At 44.7% G+C, this 24226-nt stretch overlaps 1 protein-coding gene across 1 annotated transcript in view; it reads right to left on the bottom strand.

The window, feature by feature from the left end:
- Nucleotides 1-23915, bottom strand: part of KDELR1 (KDEL endoplasmic reticulum protein retention receptor 1) — a 154811-nt gene extending 130896 nt beyond the window's left edge. Inside the window, exon 1 of the mRNA XM_069637339.1 lies at nt 23633-23915. Coding sequence (XP_069493440.1) covers nt 23633-23723 — 91 coding nt within the window. The 5' untranslated portion in view covers nt 23724-23915. The remainder of the gene's footprint in view (nt 1-23632) is intronic.
- Between the last annotated feature and the right edge of the window lie 311 nt (nt 23916-24226).

Raw genomic sequence — 24226 nt, 5'->3', positions numbered from 1 at the left:
GACCAAGCACTGCAACTGGATTATGAACTAGAAAACACAGGGTTACTTATTAACAGGAAATAAGAAACTCCATGACATGCAAGGAACAAACTATGGAACTTTTCAAGTACACGGAAGGACCACAGCAGCCACTGAACCAGGGACACACATAACCAAAAAAAAAAATCTAAGAACTAAATCGAGGACCCGATTTTTGTAGGGGAAATCCATACAAATTAAAATGGGAACAGCCCAACTTTATACTGGGCTATCATTTGTTCTTTTTTTTCATGGTTATGCCCTCCTACATCAGAACGAAAGTGCAAGAGTGAAACTTCCAAATACATCGGCTGATGTGCAATTAATGCCTTTGGACATTGTTGCAACACAGGTCCCGGAGCTTTGGCTTCAGCATGGTTAAATGCACTTCATCCTTGACTCGACCACAGCAGCATACACTACCAAATTGATAAATGTCTCCAGATCTTTCCTATCCACTGACAGTCACCTAACGATTGCCCAGGCTGTGGTAGGTTGCAGGCTAGACTACTTCCATGTACTCTTTGCTGGCACGTCATCTTGCAACATACAGAAACTACAGTCTATCCAAAATAATGCCCTTCGTGCGGCTCTTAATATGCCCAAAATGGAACACATTTTGAATGCCCGAAAAGTCTTCCACTGGCTCTCTATTTGGATCTCACGATCTGCCCCGCCTTACTTGTCCCAGGAAATCACCAAAACCCACTCCCTACACCTATCGGCTGTTCCAGCCCAAATTCAAATGTGCCAAAGCGGGAGGTTCAAGCTTTCCCTCCATTGCAACCAAACAATGAAACTCCCTCCCCCTCTTGCGTTGAGAGCTGAAGGATCCGATGGGTTTTCTACAGGGCCTTCAAAACCTGGTTGTTCACATAGTAGCTGAACCACCTTCTGCATGTAGCACACCATTGTATTCTATTACCTCTGTCTGTAGGCAACTGTATCTTTACAAAATGTAAGCTTCCTTACCTAAATGGCCACAGGTAACTGGATACAGCAACAGCGCCTTGAAGACTGAAGGGTTTTTGTGCGCTTTACAAATGCAAAAATAAAAATAAGCTAATCCATAGTGACCATCGCGCTTTTGGAATTCAAAATGACACTGTTCGCACGCAGTAATCTGCCAAGAACTCTGGACCAGCAAAGAGTGAACTGAAAACGTGTTGGGGGGAAAAAGTCGCCATTCTATTTGCTGGCTGTCCAGGATTACAAGCCAGAAAAATATTAAAATGTTCATTCGTGTTATCAGACTGCACATCGAAGTGTGTAGAAATATTACTAATGTGGGTAAATTCTAAAAGGTGCGAGTACCTAAAATATCTAGTTTTATAGAAAGGAGGCAAACTCGTCCTGGAGAGCTACAGTATTCAACACTGCAAATCAGCACTGCACCACCAACAGGAAACGGGCCAGAAGAAAAGAATGAACCAGTTCATAAATTAGAGAGAGCAAAGAGCCGAGTAGTTGGTTCTGCATTGCTTTATAACGATGTTGTGTTATTTTATCTTTGTTTGCCCTGGTTTTCTCTTATATGCCTGTACTCATTTAAATGTTCCTTTTCCTTGTATTTGGGGTGTTGACTGTCCTCTCTCACTTGGCTTTTTTAGTTTTTAACCGCTTCCACTCCAAGATGGCCACCATGGGCCAAGGCAAGCCCATCTGGCCATGTCTGTGCCTAGGGTCTATGCCCCAGGTCAGCCTGGCACTACTCGCAGCCTTGAATACTTCTCTGGTAAGCAATCTCTTCTCTTACCATCTTCTACTCCAGGAAACAACCTCCTACTATCTGGAAATTGGACCTCTCCCCTCCTACCACTTTACCGCATCATTCTCGACCAGTGCCTTATATTAAACTCTTAGGCATGCTTACCCTTCCTACTACTTGTTGTTCCATTAATTCCCAGCCTGGTTCTGCTCCCTTTGTCTGGTCAGGGCTCAGAATGTGCACTAGTCACAGACTACTGATATTCGACTCCTGGCGAGTAAGAAATGGTGTGCGGTCATATGTTTAGAATCGAAGGTGGCGAGTGACTTATTTGGTTGGCAAGTAGATTGCAACTTGAAATCTTGACCGCTGGTCTTGTGCCCTTATTGATGTCATTCCTTTCCTAAAAACAAGATAAGAAATCTGAGCTCCTCCGCAAAAATACTTTAAATGTGTTCTTTTTGACAGAAAAAAAGGCTCCTGGACTGGAATGAGCTTGATTTGGTCTTTGGAAAACCTGATTCCTTGACAGTCTCTCCCCCTGTATGTAATACCTGGTCTCATCATTCTGTCATTCCTTTTAAATTGAATTGCTTTGCTTGTCCTCCAATTTTAGATAAACCCAGAGTTAAGAAGCGGAATGTGCATGCGGTTGATACCTCCATGATTGCTGCATTTATTAATACCTGCTGCAGTGTTATAGTAGACTTGGTGCTTTATCAACTACTACGGCTGATCCGCTTGCTCCGCTGGTGGGGATCCAGGCTCGTAGGCGGTCCGGTCCCTTCAACCCTGGTTTAATGAGGACCTAAAGACTCTCCGTCTTAAACGTAGGGAAGCAGAGCGCAATTGGCGTTCCTTCTACTCTATTAGTGATCGGACCGCACTCTGTGCCATCACTTCTCTTCATCATTTGGCTATTAAGCAAGCTAAACAATTCGATTACACAGCCCAAAGAGCTTTTTAGGGTGGTTCGCACTTTATCAGTTAGAAAACCCTCCGATAATTCTACACCTGTCTCTCAAGACCACTGTGACTCCCTGGTAGAATTTTTCATCTCTAAAATTGTTTTGGGACTCTATCTCGGTTGATTGTAATCTGTTGGTTGGTAGACTTGAATCTCCTGCTGTTCCCCCTTTGGGGACTATGTCTTCTACTATTGCCTTGTGGGACTTCTCTTTTTATGGATATGGATGTTGTTACTGCTGTTACTAGCATGAAATATGCCTCTCCTGCAGATGCTCCTCTGCCGTTTGTGGTGAAGGATATTCTCCCTCAGATTCTGCCCCATATGACTTCTGCAGTTAACCTTTCTTGTTCTATGGGGATTATTTCTCCTGTGCTTAAATGCGCTACAGTGATCCCCCTCCTAAAGACACCTGCTCTTGATCCTCTGGTTCCTGCCAATTTTTGTCCCCTCTCTCTTCTGCTCTTTAATATGAAGCTGCTTAAATCACTGGTGTCTCCACTGTTGGTACGGTTCGGTGAATCTACATCTCTGCTTGATGCTTTCCAGTCCGGTTTCAGACCTGGTCAGGGTACCAAGACTGTTTTAGCTTTGGTGCTCAATGACCTTACGCTCATTGCTGATCAGGGAGGCGCAGCGGCTCTGATCCTGTTGATTCCGTCAGCCGCTTTTGATACCATTGCTCACTCCATCCTCATCAATCGTCCATCTGCTGCTGGTATGTCAGGTCCGGTCATCGCCTGGTTCCACTCTTTTCTGTCTGATCGTTTGCAGAGTCTTCTGCTTCAACCTTGTATCTCTGTGGTCTCTGCTCTTGTTTGTGGTGTTCCGCAGGGCTCTGCCCAGTCCCCCACCGTTTTTAACACCTACATTCAACCTTGGATCGCCCTTATCCGCGCCCACGGCTTTCGATGCTAATACCCAATCTGGGTTTGGGTAGATCTTTATGCAGCCCATGCCGCTCAGCTGAGAGACTGCTTATCGGATGTGGGCCACTGGATGAGCGAACATTGGCTTAAATTGAATGGAGACAAGATCGAGGTCATGGTTCTGGGTTCTTCGACTGCTTCTTCCTCTTGGACACCAGCTTTTTGGCCTCTTTCGTTTGGTTCCTTCCCTTCTGCAGTTCCGGTGGTCAAGAACCTAGGTGTCAAACTATCTACCTCTTTGTCTATGGCTCCTCAGGTTAGTGCAGTCTGCCAAGCTGGCCATTTTCAGTTGAAAATTCTCAGGAAGGTTCTCCAAATTTATCACTGCCCACGTGCCTGCCCCAGTAGTGTCTGCTTTGGTCGTCAGCAAGATTGACTACTGTAACTTTTTATATCTGGCTCAGCCAGACTATTTGATACGGGACCTGCAGGTACTCTAAAGTTCTGCCGCCCATCTTGCCACTGGTACCCCATATCGGGAACATATCTCCCCAGTCCTCGGATCTCTCCATTCGCTGCCAGTGGCCGGACGTGTCCATTTCAAATCTTGATGCCTGGTGCATAGGGCTTTCTATGATGCTGGCCCAGAGTACTTGCAGAAAAAATGTCGACCTTATGTTCCTGTCCTCGAGTTACGGTCTGGGGGCCGCTCTCTCTTGGTTGCCCCTAGGGTCCGACGTACAAGGACTGGAGGTCGCTCTTTCTCGGTCAAACCTGCCACTTTGTGGAATGCTCACCCTCCGCGCGGTAATCCATCTTAATTTAGAAAGGCCCTTAAAACTTTACTGTTTTAATTCTCCCTCTTCTTTTTTCTGTGATCTCCGTTTGTCAGTCATAGCGCTAGGTTACCTTTTGGTGTTGGTTGCGCTGCACCTTTGGGTGCGAAAAACTATAACATAACATCTTATCAGCCACCCCGCCCTATTTTCGTCTATCTGGACAGAGCTTCCTCACTAGGGAGTGGTAATGATAAAGTCTCGCTCCACCATGAAATGTTCTCTGTCATCTCCTGCCTCACTCTCCTCTGCTGAATTACTTTACTGTGCAAAAAGTCTCTCACTGCTCCTCATCATCCTCCTGGAACTGATCATTGCTTTGCTAATCATTTGAGAGAATCTCCCATGCCACCAGTGTCTGCCATCCTTTAATAAGTTGGGCTTATGCCCCTCCAGTATTAATCACACCCTTTTCTATATGGGCATGTCAGATCTTATGCATAAATCAAGTCACATAGCTGGTTGCATTCTTGATCTTTGGCACTCCTAACCTTTTTTCTAACTCCCCTCTGATCCAGTTTGGTTGCTCCAATCACTCACTGATCGGGTTCCTTATTCCACTTCCTGCAAAATGCTGTTTCTGCTCTAACCCTATTTTAGTTTCTTCACAGTCTTGGAAAAATCTTTTACCTTCCACTATTCAAACTATGCAAGTTCTCTCTTCCCCCTCCACCGATATGTCCCATTATTGACGTATTGATCTTAACCAATGCATCAATTTGTCTTTGGCTGCTCATTCCTTTGAAGTCCTCCTGCTGGTCAACCAAACATCCTTGAGCAAAATTGTCTCCCTCTTATAAATGTTCTGCCTAAATTGCTTTTAATCAACTTCTCCCTTATAAGGCGGCCAGTATTCTAGCAAAGCCACACCACACACTCCTTGATGCAGGATCTTCTGCAGTGGCAGCTGGTCAATTTAATTATAATTGGAGGGGCATAAAAATGTTCCCAAATAAATTGCTCAAAATAATGGAATAAAATAATGCATTTTACAGCACGTTCTGTGAAAAATTCAGTAAAACAAAGCACACACAAATAGAAGTTACAATCGTTGTAGTTGGTTACCATATGACAAAATCCAATATATGGCAGGTCACAAAGAGTGCACAGGAGCATTTTCAGATGCTTTTGCCAATATATGCCAGTATTTATATACACATTAACCAAGGGGGTTATTTAATGCTGGCCATGCCGAAACATGGACATGCTACCCGCGCCATTGTTGGTCAGTATCCTCAAATCACAGGCTCTCCTCCCCGGTCTCACACGTACATGCATACACATTCACATTGCACTCGGATCCTCCCAACCACACGTGCACCCATACGCTAAAACAGGGGTAAACCTTTTAAGCTACTAGCCAAGCCATAAAAAGTCACTTACCACCTTAATTCTATGCATACACACAGCACACCATTTCTTACTCACCACCAAGATGCAATTATCCGTAGCCAATGGCTAGTGATGATGGCAAGTTTTGCGTTCTGTGCTAAAATACACTGCAATCACTCACGTACTTACACAGACAACCCTTTGCACGTACACATTTATTTCTTTCCTTACTCAGATGACTCTTGACACCTCACGACTTCCACCATAGTATTTAGGGCGACCACACAAGCTGCCTACACGACCCTCCGACTGCCACATGCAGGAGCAATGAAGGAGAGGCAACTCCCACCCCTTTGTGGTTACTCACATTGGCAGTGAAACTGCAGCACATCCATCTCACACACCAACCCCTGGTAATGCTTGGGGAGGCACCAATATGCTTTGTACACAACTTTGGGCTTGCAGTTCCCCAGCCAGCATGCCCAATGGGTCATACAAGGATGGAGAAGCAAAGCATGGTCCATTGAGCACGAATCGTAGGGGTATGAACGGAAACAAAGTCGGCCCAAAAGCAGGTCCTCAGTTGCTTGCTGCAGCTGAGGGAATGCTCAATGATTTCATTAGTCTGAAAATTAATATAATAATTATTGTTATGGCTCCTCCATAATCAGTGGCTGGTCTGCACCCTGTCACACATTATGAATGAGACGCCACTGGTCTTCTGTACTCCGTCGCTCACAAAATGCCATCTAGTTCAGGCTGCTTAGTGTGCAAGTCATAATGATACATGAGTGAGGCACTGTGTTCCGTAAGCAACAACCAGATTCATTGAAAGAAGAGGTGCGACCAGCGAGTGAATGAGGAATTAATCACTATACCTTTGAGCAACATTTATGCATATCCCTACTTTTTAAAATGGTTACAATTGGCCATCTGAACCCTATTGTGGGTAAATGCTGCCAAATGCTGCCAAAGTCTTTTCACCACACCGTAGTCTCTTGTCATTTAATGGGGAGTCATATGTTGGCGTTGCCCACAAAAGCACTGTGACACATACTGTAAATTGTGGGGCTGAATGCCCAATGTACCCTTGATAGATTGGGGACCAAGGTTCCAGAGAGGTTTGGGTCTCATCAACTGAGCGGATGCCTCAAACTGGGCGACTGTTACGAAGTTCGCTGGTCGTGTAGAGTATGAACAACCCCTCTGTCCCCAAGAAACACCCTGACCGATGTGGTTATATGGTCAGTGTGAATATTAAGGTCACAGGTGGAAGTCCAGAAAGCCAGGACGCGGGAACAGCCGGAAGAACCCCTTGAGCGCTGCAAAGCAAGATACAGAGGTTAAGCAATGAAACAGGGCCCGAATACCTTCATGTACATAAACCCCAAAGCTACCAGAATACCTGTGAGTGCGTGGGTCAAGGCGTGGGTCTCCTAGCTTAGGCTGGAAACGTGCTGTAGGGTAGAACAGGCAACCACCTATTTGCAGGACCGAGGTCCTAGCCAAATGAAGATCTTAGGCAAGAGGAGTCCGTGGAGCAGGCGTGAGTCGGTAACCGGCAAATCCAATAGTACTTGAAGGGTTAAGCAAGAGGAGTCCGTGGAGCAGGCGTGAGTCGGTAACAGGCAAATCCAAAAGTACTTGAAGGGTTAAGCAAGGGGAGTCCGTGGAGCAGGCGTGAGTCGGTAATAGGCAAATCCAAAAGTACTTGAAGGGTTAAGCAAGAGGAGTCCGTGGAGCAGGCATGAGTCGGTAATAGGCAAATCCAAAAGTAGTTGAAGGGTTTAAGCAAGAGAAGTCCGTGGAGCAAGCCGAGGTCAGAATCAGAGCTGGTCTTTGAACGAAGAGAGAAGTCACGTGATCCGAAACTAAACAGCTGTGAAGCAACACCTTCGGTTCACCGACTCCTTTTATCCTCGGAAGGGACGCACGTATAGTCACGTGTGACGTGACCTGAAAGCGTTGCAATGCTGCTAGGCAACCGAAGTCACGTGATCCGTGAAGCGCCGGGAAGCGCCGGTCTCCGCAAAGGACGTAAGTTCCTGAAGTGGCGGAGCTTCCAGTTGATCTGCCACCGCCGTGAGGGGCGATAAACACCCGCTCCCCCATATATGCCATGCCGTGCCCTGATGTGTGCGACGTGAGTGGGGGGCACGGTGCACGAGTGTTGGGGAGTGCGGGAATGGGTAGGCAAGGAGGGGCGAGTGGGGAGGTGTGTCCGTGGTCTAGGAAGCGGCGTGACAGCGACCCCCTAATCACTTGGGTGCCAGATTTCGATGTTCCCCATCCTGATTATTTTGAATGCGTTCAGTAAAGAGAATTATTTAAACAACCAAGGTCTGCAACAAGGTGCCCAGCTTGACCCTCATGGGGGCGATGGAGTGACCAAAGGTGGGGTTTATGAGGAAAATGCATCCTGCTCTCATCACTCCACATGTGAAAGGCAGGCGATTGTCATATTGATAACATGATTGAGACTGGTCTTAGTGAGGCTCAAAGGTCTACAGGGACTTTACAGACACGTTGTTCTCCTTACCGTTCGGAAAAGGAAGCTCAGTTCACTGCTACCAGGGCCAAGAAGAAAGAGTGGTGGAGACTGCAACCCATGCGTGCCAGAGCACATGCCTGACAGATCCTAAATTGCAGACAGCTCAGAGTTGCTCTGTGTTTCCAGTGAGGTCCATCGTAACCAATGAAGCACACTTCAAACGGGGAAAGAAAGAATTATACTATAACCAATCCCTGAAGTGTAATTGTTGACCCCAGCTGCAACCCCTTGGGAATTATCTGCCCAAAGGGATGGAACTGGCTCCTATAAAAGCTCAAATCGGATAAGCTAGCTGTGTAGGCATTTGGAGACTGAGCAAAATAGTGTTTAGGGTGAGTTGGTGAGTGGAGCATATTGGTAGAGGAGAGGTGAAAAGGAGGAACAGTGTAGAGAGGTGGAGTAAAGACAAGAGTTGTCAGGGGCGATAAAGAAGGAGGTGATAGTGGCAGACGAGTGGACCAGCAGTAGTGACAAGGAGGAAACTACTCTATCCAACGGGCAGCGAGTAGAAAAGAGTGGAGACTGGGTCAAGTCAAAGCCTCAAGACTTACAAGAGGAGACGTGGGTGAGCCACATAATCACCTGGGAAGGGTGGAGGGACAAGCAAATGGCAAAGCATTGGGGAAGTGGAGTAGAAGAGCGAGAGCGTGAGAGACAGCCAGAGGGAGCGAGAGCCAAAAGAGCCAGAGCGCGAGAGAGAGAGAAAGAAAAAGAGAGCAAGAGCCAAAGAGCCAGAGAGCGAGAGCGAGAGCAAGAAAAAGAGAGCGAGAGCCAAAGAGCCAGAGAGCGAGAGCAAGAAAAAGAGAGCGAGAGCCAAAGAGCCAGAGAGAGAGCAAGAAAAAGAGCGAGAGCCAAAGAGCCAGAGAGAGCGAGAGAAAGAAAAAAAGAGCAAGAGCCAAAGAGCCAGAGAGCCAGAGAGCCAGAGAGCCAGAGAGCCAGAGAGCCAGAGAGCCAGAGAGCCAGAGAGCCAGAGAGCCAGAGAGCCAGAGAGCCAGAGAGCCAGAGAGAGAGCCAAAGAGCCAGAGGGAGGGAGAGCGAGAAAGAAAAAGAGAGCGTGAGCCAAAGAGCCAGAGAGAGAGAGAGCAAGAAAAAAAGAGAGCAAGAGCCAAAGAGCCAGAGAGAGAGAGAGAGAGAGAGAGAGAGAGTGAGAAAAAAGAGCCAGAGAGAGAAAGAAAAAGAGAAAGAGAAACAGAAAGAGTGTCGTGGCTTCAGAATTACAGGCCAGCATGGGACTTCGTAACCGAGGGAAACTCAAGTAAAGCACGCCCAGGTGACGATACTCTTGCAAGTGATAACAAAACGGGAACAGGTATGTATGATATGGTGATGTGAACGAAATATTTGGTGATGTGAATGCTACTATGATGAAGTGGAGGATGTTGTACCAGGTCAATGGAATAGGACTTGGTGATGTATTATGGCATAGGACTTTTTGGTGATGTAGTATTGGTGATATAGTTTGAAATAGGACTTTTGGCGATAAGGAATAAGATTGGATAGGCTAGGATTGGATTTCAGGATAAGAGGTGGTTATGTATTGAAATTGTCACGTATTTCTGTTTTTCTACTTTTTATAATGGAAAGGGAAGCTTGGCATATAAAAGACTGAGATGAAAGGGATCCCCAGTTTAAGGACTGGGAGGTAAGGGATCCTTAGCCCAAACAGGTTGAGAAGGTAGTACCACACATTATTCTTCTTATGAGGATAAAAGCAATTAAGTGATACTACGTAGAGGCTTGGTATAAGGAATGGGCCTGGATGGTAGTCTATTTTTTGTATATGTTCTCTTACTGTCTTTTGTGGTAAAAAAGGAAGGAAGGTGGATGAGTCACGGTGTGTGTGTGGGTGAAATCAAAGTGAGAAAAAGTAAGGGGGTGGGGGGAAAAGTGGGATGATCTGTATCTTTGTATAAAAAGCTGAAGCATGCATAGCAATAGGGTTTAAGTGAAGCATTAGGGAAGCGGGCAACATTACTGAGGAAGAAACTCGAATAAAATACATGCATAGGGTTCTGCCACTGTATTGTGACAGAATAAACAAACAGTTTATAGTAGAAACAAAGGAAGGAGGGGCATCCTGCTCTTAACCAGAGAAGGGCTCCCATAACAAACACGCTAGAAAAAATGTCAATCTTTGTAGCAGCAAAATACAAAGGGAACAAGTCCAAAAAAAGATGGATTCTAGATCTCTGGCAATTAGTTGAGGATATGGAAGATCAGGAAGGTGAAAGAGAGATCCAATTTAAGCGGATATACCCCGTAACGCATAAGCCTGCAGTTGGGTATAAAAACCCAGTCTATAAGCCTCCAGTGGTAGACAGAGTGTCAACAGGATTAGCAACTGGGGGGTGGGGGGGACTCAAGAGCTTTTGCACCTCCATATAACCCATCCACAAGCTCCAATATGCCCGTAGCATTGGTATACTCAGAGGATCCACAAGTAGACAGACAGCGAGTTAGGAGCATTACAGGAAAGGTTGGTCAGGTTACAAGAACCTGAAGTAGTATCACCAGAAATAAGGGTACCGGTGCAGAAAACAGGGAATTGGAAGTAAGGAAATTTTTTGTTCAGGTTAAACCCTGGGGTAATAAGAAATGTTGGCATTGAAAAAGATGATGGGCAGAGGGTATGGACAGTCCTGGGACAAGAAGTAGAACAAGCAAAGGAAAATGGAGGGGAAGATGAAGGTGGTAGAAATAATGAAGAGGCATGGAAAGAAGGAGATCAAGGAGAGGAGGCAGTGAGAAACCCGTCCCTGCCCAAGAGGCAGTAGGGAGGGACAGACCAAGAAATAGACCAGATTTAATCATGTTAGTTCAAGATCAGAAGAATACTAAAGGGGTAGAAAACAAACTAGATATGCAGATGCCTCTAATAGGGATAACTCAGTATGTGCCATGGCCTCAAATAAACAAAAATAATTTGATTAAAGCTCTCCCCCGGCTTATAGACGGAGCTAGTAAATGGATCTATGAATTTGAAAAACAAACAGCAGGGGTAGCCTTAGCAGTAGGAGACTTTAAGAGTTCACTGGTCACCATAGATGGGGACCAAGCTGGGGACATATGGGCAAGGGCTGGGGTAAGTCTTGCAGATAATGGACATGATGGAGCAACCTTTGATTAGGTAAGGGCAAGGGTATGGGCTGCCCTACGCAGGATATACCCAGATACCCCTGACTTACATTATTTAATGCAGTGCACAATGGGCTATGATGAGGATCCAGTTAGGTTTATTCTCAAGTTACATGAAATGTGGAGAGTTGAGACAGTACAATTTTTCTATTTTATTGTAAAGAGGGGACTACCAAAAGAGGTCCATAAGGCACTAGATAAAATTGTGGGAATTGAAGCCAAAGGGTGGGCAGAGATATAAAGTATAATAGTCCACAATTGTAAGAGGATCAAGGAGCAGGACAGGGAGACAGTCCAGAAGCGGCAAACAAACGAGGAGACACTCAACAAATTTGGAATGCCACAACTGCGGGACTATGGGGTGAAGGAGGACAGGGACAATGGGGAGAGAGGGGCGGGTGTGACAGTACCTGAAACCCACAGTGGCAGTGTGAAGGAACACAAAGGGGAAAAGGAGGATTTCGAGGAGCGAGAGCAGGAGGCTTTGGGAGGATAGGGCCTCTGGGAGGAGGATTGGGAACATCACAGTGCTGGTATTGCAGGAAATGGGAGCATTTTTCAAGGGAATGCTGGAAACAGGCCTTGGATGAGATTTAATTATGGGCCATCACCTCCAGTGCAGGGAATCTAAGGGCCTCAAAGAAGGAGCCAACAGCATTTTGGCGAGACGGTCAAAATCAGTTCCCTTACGGGGCTGAAGAGCAACGTGGGCAACAACTACACCAGGGTGAGGAAACAGTTTAACAGGATGGCAAGGGGAAGAGACGTCCCATTCCAAGCAGTTGCAATGGCGGGGCGGCCCTTTTTCATTCCCCAGGACAAATACAAATTCCGATTAGGACAGCCCACAGAAAGCACTTGCATGTCCAATTCTATTGATAACCGCACACCCTGAAGAGGAGCCCTTGGTGGAGGAGGAAATAGGAAACATGCAATTTATATTTATGGTAGACTCAGGTGCAACTTAATCATGCATCATGGAGGGGAGCTTTCCATTATTTACATGCAGGGATTCTCTGGACCTATTTCTACAGTTCCATACACTGAGGAGCTGGATATAAAAGTGGGAGGGTAGGTAGTACAAGCCCCCTTGTTATATTCAGAGAGTTCCCCAGTGAACTTGTTGGGCAGGGATCTGCTCAGTACAATAAACATAACTATTATTCACAGATCAAAAGGTAGTGTGTTCCACTCCATGGATGTGTGAAACTCAAGCAATGGTAATAATCAATGCAATAGCAAGGGAGTCACTAGTCCATGGGGTTCCTGTGGTCTTAGATATATTTATTTTAATGGCATTAAAGTATTAGTTAAAGCAGTGCCTCAAATTGTGACAAAGTGTTGCCAAGCACCTACAGATTTTATTTTCCGACCCATGGTGCAACCCGAGATGGTGGCAGGGACAATATTGCCATTAGATATACAAGGACTGGTAGCGTCAGACAAATGACTAGTCCTGATAGGAACATACCGTGTTGCGAGTGGCACACAATATTATGTATAGACCCGACAGTGTAATTAGAGAAAATGACTGATTAGGAGTTATTTGAGGTCAGTGAACAAAATGGGGAGATTATTTTGAAAATCTGCATCCCCTGTGAAATGGTGCAGTATACGGAGGTACAGTGCCCGCGATGGCAGTAGTAACTCAGATGTTTTTATTTTTTGGGAGGACATGCGATATGTGCCAACACAACAATGGACTGTTAATCCACATGATGTTGGGTTACTGAGAGATGTGACCCCAGTACAGATTACATTGAACTAAGGTGCTTAACACAAATCATCCAGCATGTGGATGATCGGTTGGGATGTAGTGAAAAATCAGTGCAGGAGGGATTGTGTTGCATTATTGTAATTGCTGTTTCACAAAGGGTACAAGGCATATACAAAGAAGCTACAATACTGCCAACAGGAGGGACTATACTTGGGACAACTCATTTTTGTAAAGAGGAAAAATATCAGATAACACCGCCCCTAGGCTCAGTACTGTGAAGGAAATGTAGCCTTTTTTTGGGCTTATGTAATTATTGTAGGGCATGGATCCTAGACTACGAGTCTACACTAGGCCACAGTTACAAAATCTCAGGGAAGGACAGAGGACAAAGTAAATTTTAATGGATTGACAAAATGACTAGACAATTTGAGGACTTAAGTTATTTGCACAGCCCCTATTTTAGCAACTCCGGATTATATACAGGAGTTTTATTTATTTTCCAACTCTGATGAACGGCTCATGCATTGACAGGTATATTATATGTTGATGGGTCATAAATAATTGACCAGGGGACAGACAGAAACACAGAGGGGCAGTAGTGGCGTGCGGTAAAGCGGGATAGAAATAGTGACCACCCCTGTAGAAAGCGAGACCATGGTTCCATACACAGCATTGCCCATATTATAAATTGACCATTATTATCTCGGGAACTGATCAGCCCCAGGTTTAAAGGTCCATATGAGGTGGTGTTCTGTACTCCTCTCACCATCCGTATTGGGTGCATCTCTCGGATGTCCGAAGAGCACCCAAGACAAGGCAAAGTCTAGTAAGGGCATAGCCAAAGAAGAGACATTTTTGAGGATCCATTTCGTCAAATTATTATTTATTTATTTATTTATTTAAGGTCTGGAACCCAGTCGGCCCTGGTGGATATATATATATAATATATATATATCTTTCTCCTTCTCCCTCATTTTCTCTCTCTCGCTCACTTTTGCTCTCTCTCTTTTTTGGTAACCTTTTTTCTCCTCTCCAGGAATAAGCAAAGATGGCTGACCGACCTCTCTGTTATGTAGGGATAATGATAAATAAAGACGATATTTAGTCTAGAAATATAGTAGTATTATGATCTTTTGTAGGACACTGGCCGTGGTTGTTGGAGTGGATGAAGGTATGTCTGTTATATGGGGTGGCCATATAAAAAAGGGGGTGGGGGGTGGACAGTTGGAAAATAATGCTAGTATAAATATATCTATGAAACAAAAACACAAAATGTCTCACTTTTTGCTAGCCACCCCTACAAGTTTTCTTAGACGAATGACGTAGGATTTATATAAGGAGTTGGGTTTTGATACTATTTCTGACACCCAGAATTTAGAGCTATACAAAACACAAGGGACTGTTGTGGGTATTCCTACTGTGGGTTGCCCAATACTATGATCACACTCAACAAACGCACAGTATTTTTATTAGGGTGGGTTAGGGTAAGTACATATCTATTCCTAGGCTTACAAGTGCAAGTGGGTGCACTTTAGCGTGCTAAAAACACATGTTGAGCCACTCCGGGCTGTCTATGTGTCTGCCACTGTTCGGATGAAATTCTGGAAATTTTAATAGGTTTTTTCCGTCAGGAAGGTACGAGTGTGTTTCTTAAAAGACTGGAGGGAGTACATTGTATTCTCCAGTGTATTCCTCTTTTATAAAGTTATGTTGCAGAATCTTGTAGGGCCCTTAATGTTTATTTCTCCAGGGTCCTAATGTGGAAGACTCTGCCTGTGCTGCTTTTCTTGGGCACTAGGTTAGGTCTCCCAATAGCCGACCGGTTTCTGTGGCATACAAGTGGCTAGACCACATTCCTCAGGGCTTAGGGGGACATCAAGTTGGGTGCCTCCTAATTTACAATGGCAGCGTGGTCTGCATGATTCAATGTCCTCTCCCTGTAGGGGTGACAGGAAGGGGGGTGGGGGGAAGAGGGGCGGGGAAATTACTTAATAGATTCATTCCCACCTAATTGGTCTTGCATATAGTGCTAGTACTATACACTGTACATTGATTGTGCACAAAATGGAAGGGGAGGCTTACCCTTTCCATGTAGTCAGTGGTTCTGGGCACAGAGGGGTGAAGCAGCCTGTGACCTAGGGGCCAAACACAGTTATAAATACCGGGTTGGAGCGCATATAAATGCTACTGTAAGGAATAACGCCATGCATACTGGCATTTTGTTCACTCATTGAAAACTTGTTAATTAACCAAAAATTGCTAGTGGTTTACTGTGCGGGTGGCCGTGCGAGGGCATACCAATTCCCACAGCAAATGTCCCACATCCAACGGGATCCGATCACTCGGTCCCGTCATTATCTTTGCTGAGGCCAAGCCTATTGCACCTGCGCCTGGTACGCGAAGTGAAGGCTTCGAGCGCATGCAGGAATGCTCTCTAGAGGATGGTCTTACCTCCTGCTTTCGTCCGAAAGAGGTCTGGCGGGCCGCGCGTGAGGAGTTCTCTACGCCGCGGCTCGCCAGATCTCCTTGTTTATGGTTGTCATGACGCCGCTGCGTGGGGCACACGCCTACCAAAACATGCCCATCTGGGAGTATCCTAAGGCGGCCATTTTTGGGTCAGGCTCTTCATTTGATTATAATGAAGAGCGCTTCTGTCTATCAGTAATGTGTTGCAAGGTGCTGTGACCTGGAGGGTGCCTGGTTGGTGAATGGAATTAAGTGATTCCGAATGATGTTATGGCACATAGTAACAATGTGTGTGATCGTACCAAAGAGGAAACAGCCAAGGATTGTTGGGGTGATAGATCCTTTCTTCCTCGAAGTTTGCAACATAGAGGTTGGCAAGCTCAGGGCGAAGGTGGCACCCATCGCCGTTCCCGATACTTGTTCATAGTAGATGTTATTGTAAATGAAGAAATGGCAGATGGGCTGATTGAGTACAGCAGAGAAGCAATATCCCAAATAGAGACTATGTGTGCGCAAATATGGTCCCAACACATCACAAGGCTGACACGGATTGCAACAATGAAGAAGCCAGTGCGAATAGACAGAGCAAAAAATGTTAACTTTATTTTAGCAATGAAGGAACAGTTCCTGGTGGCGCAAACACACAGTACACAGTGCAACTACACTCGATCCCTGGTATGACAAAAAGGTATAGCAGCAGTGATGGATTCCTACTGGGTTTGTGGCCGACAAGCCTACTTGCAACTCCTACCATCTTGGAGGGGCAAGTGTTCACTGGCCACCCTGCACTCAGTGCTACTTGTAATCCTGGAAGAACCCCTGAAGGGAGCAGAAACGCCTGTTGTTGTGCCAACAGCCACTCTAGCACCTAAAGAAGCATAAAGAAGCTTGCAGAACCCACACGAATTTGGTATGCTGCCAGGAAAAGGACGATTTCAACAGCGGGGAAGAAAGAAGAGATCAAACGGTCTCAAAAGACTCTTCCACACTGCTCTTTTTAGCTCAGCAGAGACTTTCTTTTTCATCTTTTTTGGTTCCTGGGGTACAAGCAGCTGCTGCACTTTTATACCCCCAGAGGATGCTGAGAATGGGTCACTAACCCACGTCATTAAGGCAGTGCACAATTTAGGTGTTCAAATGAAGAAAGAAGGTGGAGTTCAGAACACAGATTGGCTATCGCTTGCCTTTGATTGGGTCTCGTCATGGCTGGCGGCAGCAGTAAACGTACAGATACCTGTGATCATGTTCGTCTTGGTTCTCTTCTGCACGTGCCAATGGGGTCTCCGATGATGTGTTCCTTTAGTCCCTAGTATCAATTGGGGGATCTAAAACACCTTTCCATACAATAAACAGCGTAACTAAAACTGATATTGCTGGGGTTGTACATAGGGTGGGAAATGTTGGGAAGGAGCCTAGTGCTTTCCTTCATTTCCAAACGCTTTAGAATTAGGCAAGACTTCTGTTGACTGTTTTCTAAGCACAAGAGTCCAGTGGGTCACTAAATAAAGATAGCTAGGATTGAAATTTAAAAAATATTTTTTTTTTAAAAAGTGCAAATAACTATATAGATGGATATATTTGTAAAACTGTTAAATTGTAGTTAGTTTTGCTCAAAGCACACTGTGAATTCAGCCTGTGCTAAAAAGAGACCATAGGCAGCGTGGCAGAGAGCACGAGGTAACTCAGCGGCTGTTCCTGTTCATCAATAGCCCATGCAGACTAAGAACAGGCGTGTACAGAGTCAATGCACGACATACAGACTTATGAAATTAGGTTTAAAAGAGATTGTTGGACCACATAAAAATATGAGTAAGATGTGTGGAGTATGAACTAAAATTAGTTATAAAAATGTTTAGTTTTTACTGGGGGCTAGGCCTCAAACTTTGTAAAAATCTGCAGGGCTGCAGTGTGTGTCTATGTAAGGTATTCATATGTTAAATAGCATGGCTGCCAGGAATTGCTGATGATGAAGAAAGGAAGTCTTTGCCGAATCCCTTGCATGGCAAGAAGAACAGTTTTGGATGAACTCTGCCGGTATCCAGAAACCAAGCCAAGAGTATTTAAGCTCCAGGCCCAGCACCAGTCTTCAGGACCTGGGAGCCAGCCACGGACGACAGAATGCTGGTCGGAAATGCCAGAGTCCTCTGCCCTGCCATTCCCCCAATCCTCATGATCTGTAAAGATTAAAATGTGTTATCTCTTGCAAGATAGACTCATGACCTTAATTCCCTAGAGGGGTAGATTTACTCTGGTTTGAGCCTGATCAGGGGTACCCCAAAATATTTAAGGGGCGCTCCTGTAAATTGGGGTTCACTTTCAGTGGTAAGAAAAAACATCCATACAGGCTTCACAAAATGTTGATAAGTTTGCCCTCATAAAACGACTCATAATTTGGGCTTTCCCCATAATGCAACAGGTAAACCACTTTTCCCACAACATACCGCCAGCCTAGGAATGTGTCTTCAGCAGCTTGCTGCAGCCAAGGGACCGCTCTGTTTTTCACTGGCTGACAAAATGTAGTATGCCTCCTCCTTATGGTTTGGCAGGTTCCCGCTCCGTTGCCCATTACGAACCAGCCACCACTATACAAAACTCAAATTCAAGAAATGAAAATGAAGTCTTGACCTTTGCAAGAAAGTTCCTGTAACCACCCGAGCCCCACCCAGCAACACAACTAGAAATTCACACAGTTACTATACTTTTGGCGGTCCCCAGAATTTCCTAGCCTCAGATGGAATCACAATACCAAGCTATGAGGGTAATTAGGCTGAGGAACAGTCAGCCACATCCCAGGTGAGCCTGAGGAAGAACAGTATGAATTGGGCAGTCGTTGCACATATCAAGCTGGTGCTTCTTAAGAACGATAGGCTGAAGTCACCTCCTCAAACTATTTGTGGCAAAACTCCTTATCCAAGTGCACAGATGTTTGAGCCCATGTTGTCTCCATTATTTATGTTTTTCAATTTGTCATGCAAGGCCAAGCCTAGTAGGTCACTGGCAATGGTAGAAGTGCATTGGACGCAGACGCTATTGGCCAAGGACGTCGGCTATGATTAGTGAAATCTGGTTAGGTACTAGGGAGAGGGGCATATGGGCCTCTGCCGTTAGGCTGTGGCCACTGGCCATAGCAGAAGCTAAAATGCTCATCACTTCTGACACCAGCTGCAGGCCTTGCAAATTCTTAAAAATACCACTACACCTGCAGGGCGAGTTTCTTAATTTACATGCTCGACCTAAGAAAATTGCACTTGCCCCAAGGTTACTGGTGATAAAATATTTACCAGTGCTTTTTGTAAAACGGTGCCTGTCGCCAAAAACACACTTCATAGTTGGTGCAATGCCGTCAAGTATGCTCAGCGAAACTTGTATTTGCCATTTACCGCAAACCACAAGACAGGTAATAGATCCCAAATGGGTCAGTGCTTAAAATGACACATACTTTGAATTTAAATTCCTCAGCCTGATTCTAGCATGAGTGAGTCTCTGTCATTCTGATATATTAAAGTGGGGTACACCATGTGCTCTGTGAAACATTTGAAATGAACGACATGTCATTTAGAACAATGTTCATAAGAAAACATTCATTTTGTGTTCCTTATTGAGGCGTTCTGTAACACATCTCAACAAACAAATGCATTTGGCTTCCATCTGCCGTAATTTTAATGTGAGGTTGTTGCATTTGGCTTTCATCAGAACTATGAATCTCAGATCTTTTCTGTTGTGCATTTGGTGGCATTCCTGCCAATGTGCTGCTAATCGTAGTCTTGGTACCCAGATTTGCCAGATGTTCCCTTATGCATGTGCAGAGCTGCCGAATCATGCTCCCAGAGCTCTGGAATTGTGCTCCCAATGTGTAATGTATAATCTATTGATATGCAGATAACAGCATACACTACAAATGTAGTTCTACAATTACTGAAATCCCTAATTTGGATTTCTGAGTCATCTTTGTATCTGAAGCTTGTACAGTTCTTGGGAAGCATGCTTACACATACTACATGATCCACATTTGTGGCAGCCACTTGGTTTTAACCAATCGTACCCTGTTCCTGTGGTGCATGAATGACGGGCAAAGTTTATTTCTAAGCGTCGGAGCCCAGGTGTATACAAATTTTGTTCTGCTGGCAATGTGTGATCTAAGGTCTTGGTCCATATGCAACAGATGCATACATTATACAAAATTATGCAAAACATTGGCGAGTCATTTGAAAATTGGGTGATAATACCGATTTGATCCCTGCCACTATGTGTTTTCTGCATACTGGGACTGGCTGTGCTGACAATATTGTCTGACCTGTTTACTAATATTGTCCTTCGCCTTGTTAATCATTTCAGAAGAGTAACCCCTCTTGCTAAATTTCTCGGACAGGAGTGTACATTCTTTTTCAAATTCTGCATCTAGGCTGCAATTCCTGCGTGCCGTGTAAAACTCTACAGTTGGTATACTGGATACTGTTGATTTCCTATGGCAGCTATTATCATGAAGTGTTGAATTAACATCTGTACTTTTTCTGTATGTTGATGTTTCTATACTGTTGTCTTGGATGTAGATGTGTAAATCCAGAAAATAAATACAGCGTCACAGTGCCCAGTCAAGTTTATACCAAATTCATTTCTATTGGAAGTATTCCATGTAGTCCACAAAACTCTCTTTGGCCCCATTCCATACAATTATGATGTCATCGATTAACCGTTTCCAGCTAATTAAATTGGTCTCATACTCATCGTTATGTAGTGCATGCTTGTCTTCGTAGTACGCCAAACAGATTTGCCAATGACGGCGCAAATTTTGCCCCCATAGCGATTCCTTTTGGTTGAAGATAATGTGTGTCATTGAACAACAAAAAAAGCATTATTCCTAAGTGTATGGGCTAGAAATTCTTTAATTATCTGAACATGCTCAGTGTATGAAGCAGAAAAGTTACAAAAAGTGTGTTCAATTGCCAAATGATGATCTATTGAGGTGAACAGTGCAGAGATGTCTAGAGTTACCAACAAATAACCTTTCTCCCATTTAAGGTCTCTTAAAATTGATAGAACATGAGTGCCGTCACATATGTAGGAGGGTATCTGATAAACTTGTTCTCTTATAGCATTGTCTATATATTCTATTAGGCACACTGTTGCCACTCCAATGCCACTCAGAATAGGGTGTACTTCTGGCAATTGCTCATAATTTGTATGGATTTTGGAGAGGAAGTAGTATTCAAGAACGTACTCTCTTTATCCGATTGGTGTCCCTGTCTATGCTATCATTCTACCATTGTGTACAAATTTCGTAAAATTTCTTGGTTCGCGAGTAGTTTGTTGTAACACCCTGGTGAGTCTAAATGCTCGGTCCCGATTTTGATGTAGTCTGTGGTGTTCAGGATAACTACATTTCCGCCCTGGTCACTATATTATCACTATACTGTGATCATTTGATAATGCCTGGAGTGCTAGGAATTCTTGGGGACTTGTTATTCTGCTTGTGATGTCTCTTGTCTATATGCTTTTGGATATTCCTAATCACTGCTCTGTGAAAAGGTATCTATCACATTTTCAGATGCCAGTTGTGGGGTAAATTTAGATTTGGGTTTTAATTAAATAATTTTGAAGTTGCTGGGTTGTATGCCCAGGTCCCCACATAGTGCCTGTTGTCCAATGTGTTCTCCTTGATCAGGGGACTTAAAAAGATGGGGGCTCTCAATGTCATAGATTGCTCAATGGTGGCGGTTCTTCTCTGTGTGTGCGCAAGTCCTTACTTGCGTTGCACATTTTTTGTCTACGATATAATACAGCTTGTACCAAGTTACAATTTGTTATAGAGCGGAATGTAGAAAAATTATACTAGATTTTAGGGACGGTTTCTGGCTCTGTATGTTTAAATTGCTTATGCTGTAACACAGTAAGTATCAAGTTACATTTCTTCTTAGAGCATAAATGAGACAAAGAATATTATTTAGATATAAGGGGGCAGAGGTGTGCTCCCACAAGAGCATGGTCTATGAACAACTTCGATCATAGACCCAGATAAACAATGACTACTTTTCACAACACGCATCTCATGCGAGTGACATCACATCACTACGCACGTTACACAACATAAATACACGGTAATGGCGGCCACAATGCAAAAGCCTTTTGGGGTAGCGTTAATTGCACATTTCTAGAATTAGGTGAACCTATAGACACATAGGACCTCATTCTAAGTTTGCCGGTCTGGAAACAACGGTGCCAGTAAGCTTACTGGAACAGTTGTTTCCAGACCAGCAAACTACGTGTTTGCCTGCCAGAGCCGATGTGCCCGACAGGTCTGACCCTGCCAGCCACAACGGTCACGGCGGGCAAAGCCGTCACAGAAGCACCATTAACAACGGTGCTACCGTGTCCCCATTCCCATAGAGTCCAAAAAGTATGGGAATGGGGATTAACGAAATTGCTGGCGCCTGACTTCCTGTCCGCCGGACTTTGAATAGCCTGGTGGCACCGGGAGGTCAGGCACCGGTAATTTTTTTTATTGGTCCGGCGGCAACCCGCTGGTAACACCGGCACGGTTACCGCAGGACCCGTAATGAGGCCCATAGACCCTTAGGTTTTTTGCCTATATTAACATCAGTTAAGACAAAAATGCGCTTCTATTTGACCGCCAAAGTTGGGACACACTTTTAGACTTCTTGTGCATGGGCAGATTTACACTGAAGCACATAAACGGTCCCCGAGATACACAGCTCTATTGCAGGCTTATACACACCCTCTTCTCTTTTTACGTTCTCTTAACCATGCACACTATTTAACCGGTGGGCACAGACGGCCAAAATATGTGACCAAGCAACTAGTTGTTGCGTAACGCGTCATTCTTTGCCGCCGCCCCCGCTGGTGAGTCTTTGTGGAGCTATTTAACTTTTGAATAAAGAAGAAATGTTAACTTGATTATGTGGACTCTGGTGATCCTTTGATGACTGTGGGCTGTTACAGTGGAATACCCTGACGGAGAGTGCGACTCACACCTGCTTCAGAGATATACACACACAATGTCCCTACAGTTTTTAAAAGGTATCCTTCAACCTGTCCACAAGACCATGATATGGCATTTATAACGCGCCTATACATAAGTGTTTCAATGACGATAAAGCAGAGATGTGCATAGATGCAGAGCAAATGTTTGTTTCGTCTTTCAGCGTAAGACGAGAACAGGGAAGACCAACGCCCCTCCCATTTTCTACGTCCAGGGAACGGCAGTATCATCGACTCCAGTCACTAACAATTGATGCCACGTTTCCGCGCACCCCCTACCGGCCTCGAAAATCACGCGAGCCCGGGGATGCTGCGATCGTAGCAGGCCCCGCTCCCTTCTCCACTCAAAGAACCACTAGTAATGGGACACAAACCAGCGTTACGGAGAACAAAAAATTAAATAATATTCTCTTCAAGAAGCCAGTTAACATGTACGTTTTATAAAACTATGAATAACTAATGGGGCTCACCAGAAGCAAAAGTCATAACAGTAAATTCCATTTAGTCACCTGTCTTTTGGCTAAAATGCTTTCGTTTCTTTTATGTGAAGTGCAAGTAAAACGAATTCACTTCCACGTCACCAACAGCATCCAGCTCTCATGGGTGCATAAGAAGAAATCCGCAACAATGTCTCAAACTTTGCCGAAGTAATTCCGCTTAAATAATACAAATAAAGGTCTCACAGACCTACCCGTTTTAAATTAAAACACGCGAAATCAAATACTCGTTTACAGCAAACAACTCACTCAAGTACGTTTTCGAGTATAAAACTAAATTCACAATAAATATGAGTTGCTTTCTGCAACTAATGTCCGCCGGGCACTGTACAGTTGATGGAAACCCCTTACCTTCTACTGGTGTTAATTCTGCAAATACGATTACCCCAAAAACATCGGTTATGAATTTGAACTCCGTTCATGGTCTTTGATTTAGACCCTGTGTGCTTCTATTGACACAAAGCACAACACATCCAGCGAGGATCAGCCCTTTACCATTGAATGATATTGTAGTTTGTATTTGTTATGTTGCTTTCTTACCGGCACAAGACCTGGACTTCCAGATTTTCAGCAGCAGGATGATAATTGCCAGAAGGTGGGAGATGTCCCCCAGAAATCTGAACACGTTCATGGTGGGGACTGCGGTGGCAGGCGATGCGCTGTGTTGGGGTGAGCAATCACAGGAGAGGGGCTATGTACGGCGAAGAGACGCGGATGGCATGGGTTTCTGTCCTTGCGTGTACAGGAGAGAGGCGAGCGTGTTGCTGTGTTCAGTAGCCCGGGCCTTGGGGTGGGTTCAATTGAGGAAGGAAGGAATGTCAGTAAAAAAGGGGGAGTGGTGAAATGCAGACTGCACTGTATGGAGGCTGAACGGTACACTCCCCCTAGTGGGCCAATCCTGAAATTCAGGTTAGTAAATATGAAGGCGTAGAGGAGAACATGGTTTGCCATATTGAATGTATCACTATTTATTTGTTTTTGTTATGTGTTCATTAACTTCGTGTGAGGATATTCATTTAGAAACGACCGTTTAAAATTGTACGCATGCTTTGTGTGAGTTATAATTTTTCTTAACACCGTGTTCCAACCTTTTCACCTATGTTCCGGAGTATTTTTTTAACAGGAAAATACTTT

The sequence above is a fragment of the Ambystoma mexicanum genome, chromosome 1q (assembly GCF_040938575.1).
Source record: "Ambystoma mexicanum isolate Mex_15411 chromosome 1q, UKY_AmexF1_1, whole genome shotgun sequence".
NCBI lineage: Eukaryota > Metazoa > Chordata > Amphibia > Caudata > Ambystomatidae > Ambystoma > Ambystoma mexicanum.
The sequence above is the reverse complement of the archived record's forward strand: the minus strand, read 5'-3'. Positions and strand labels throughout refer to the sequence as shown.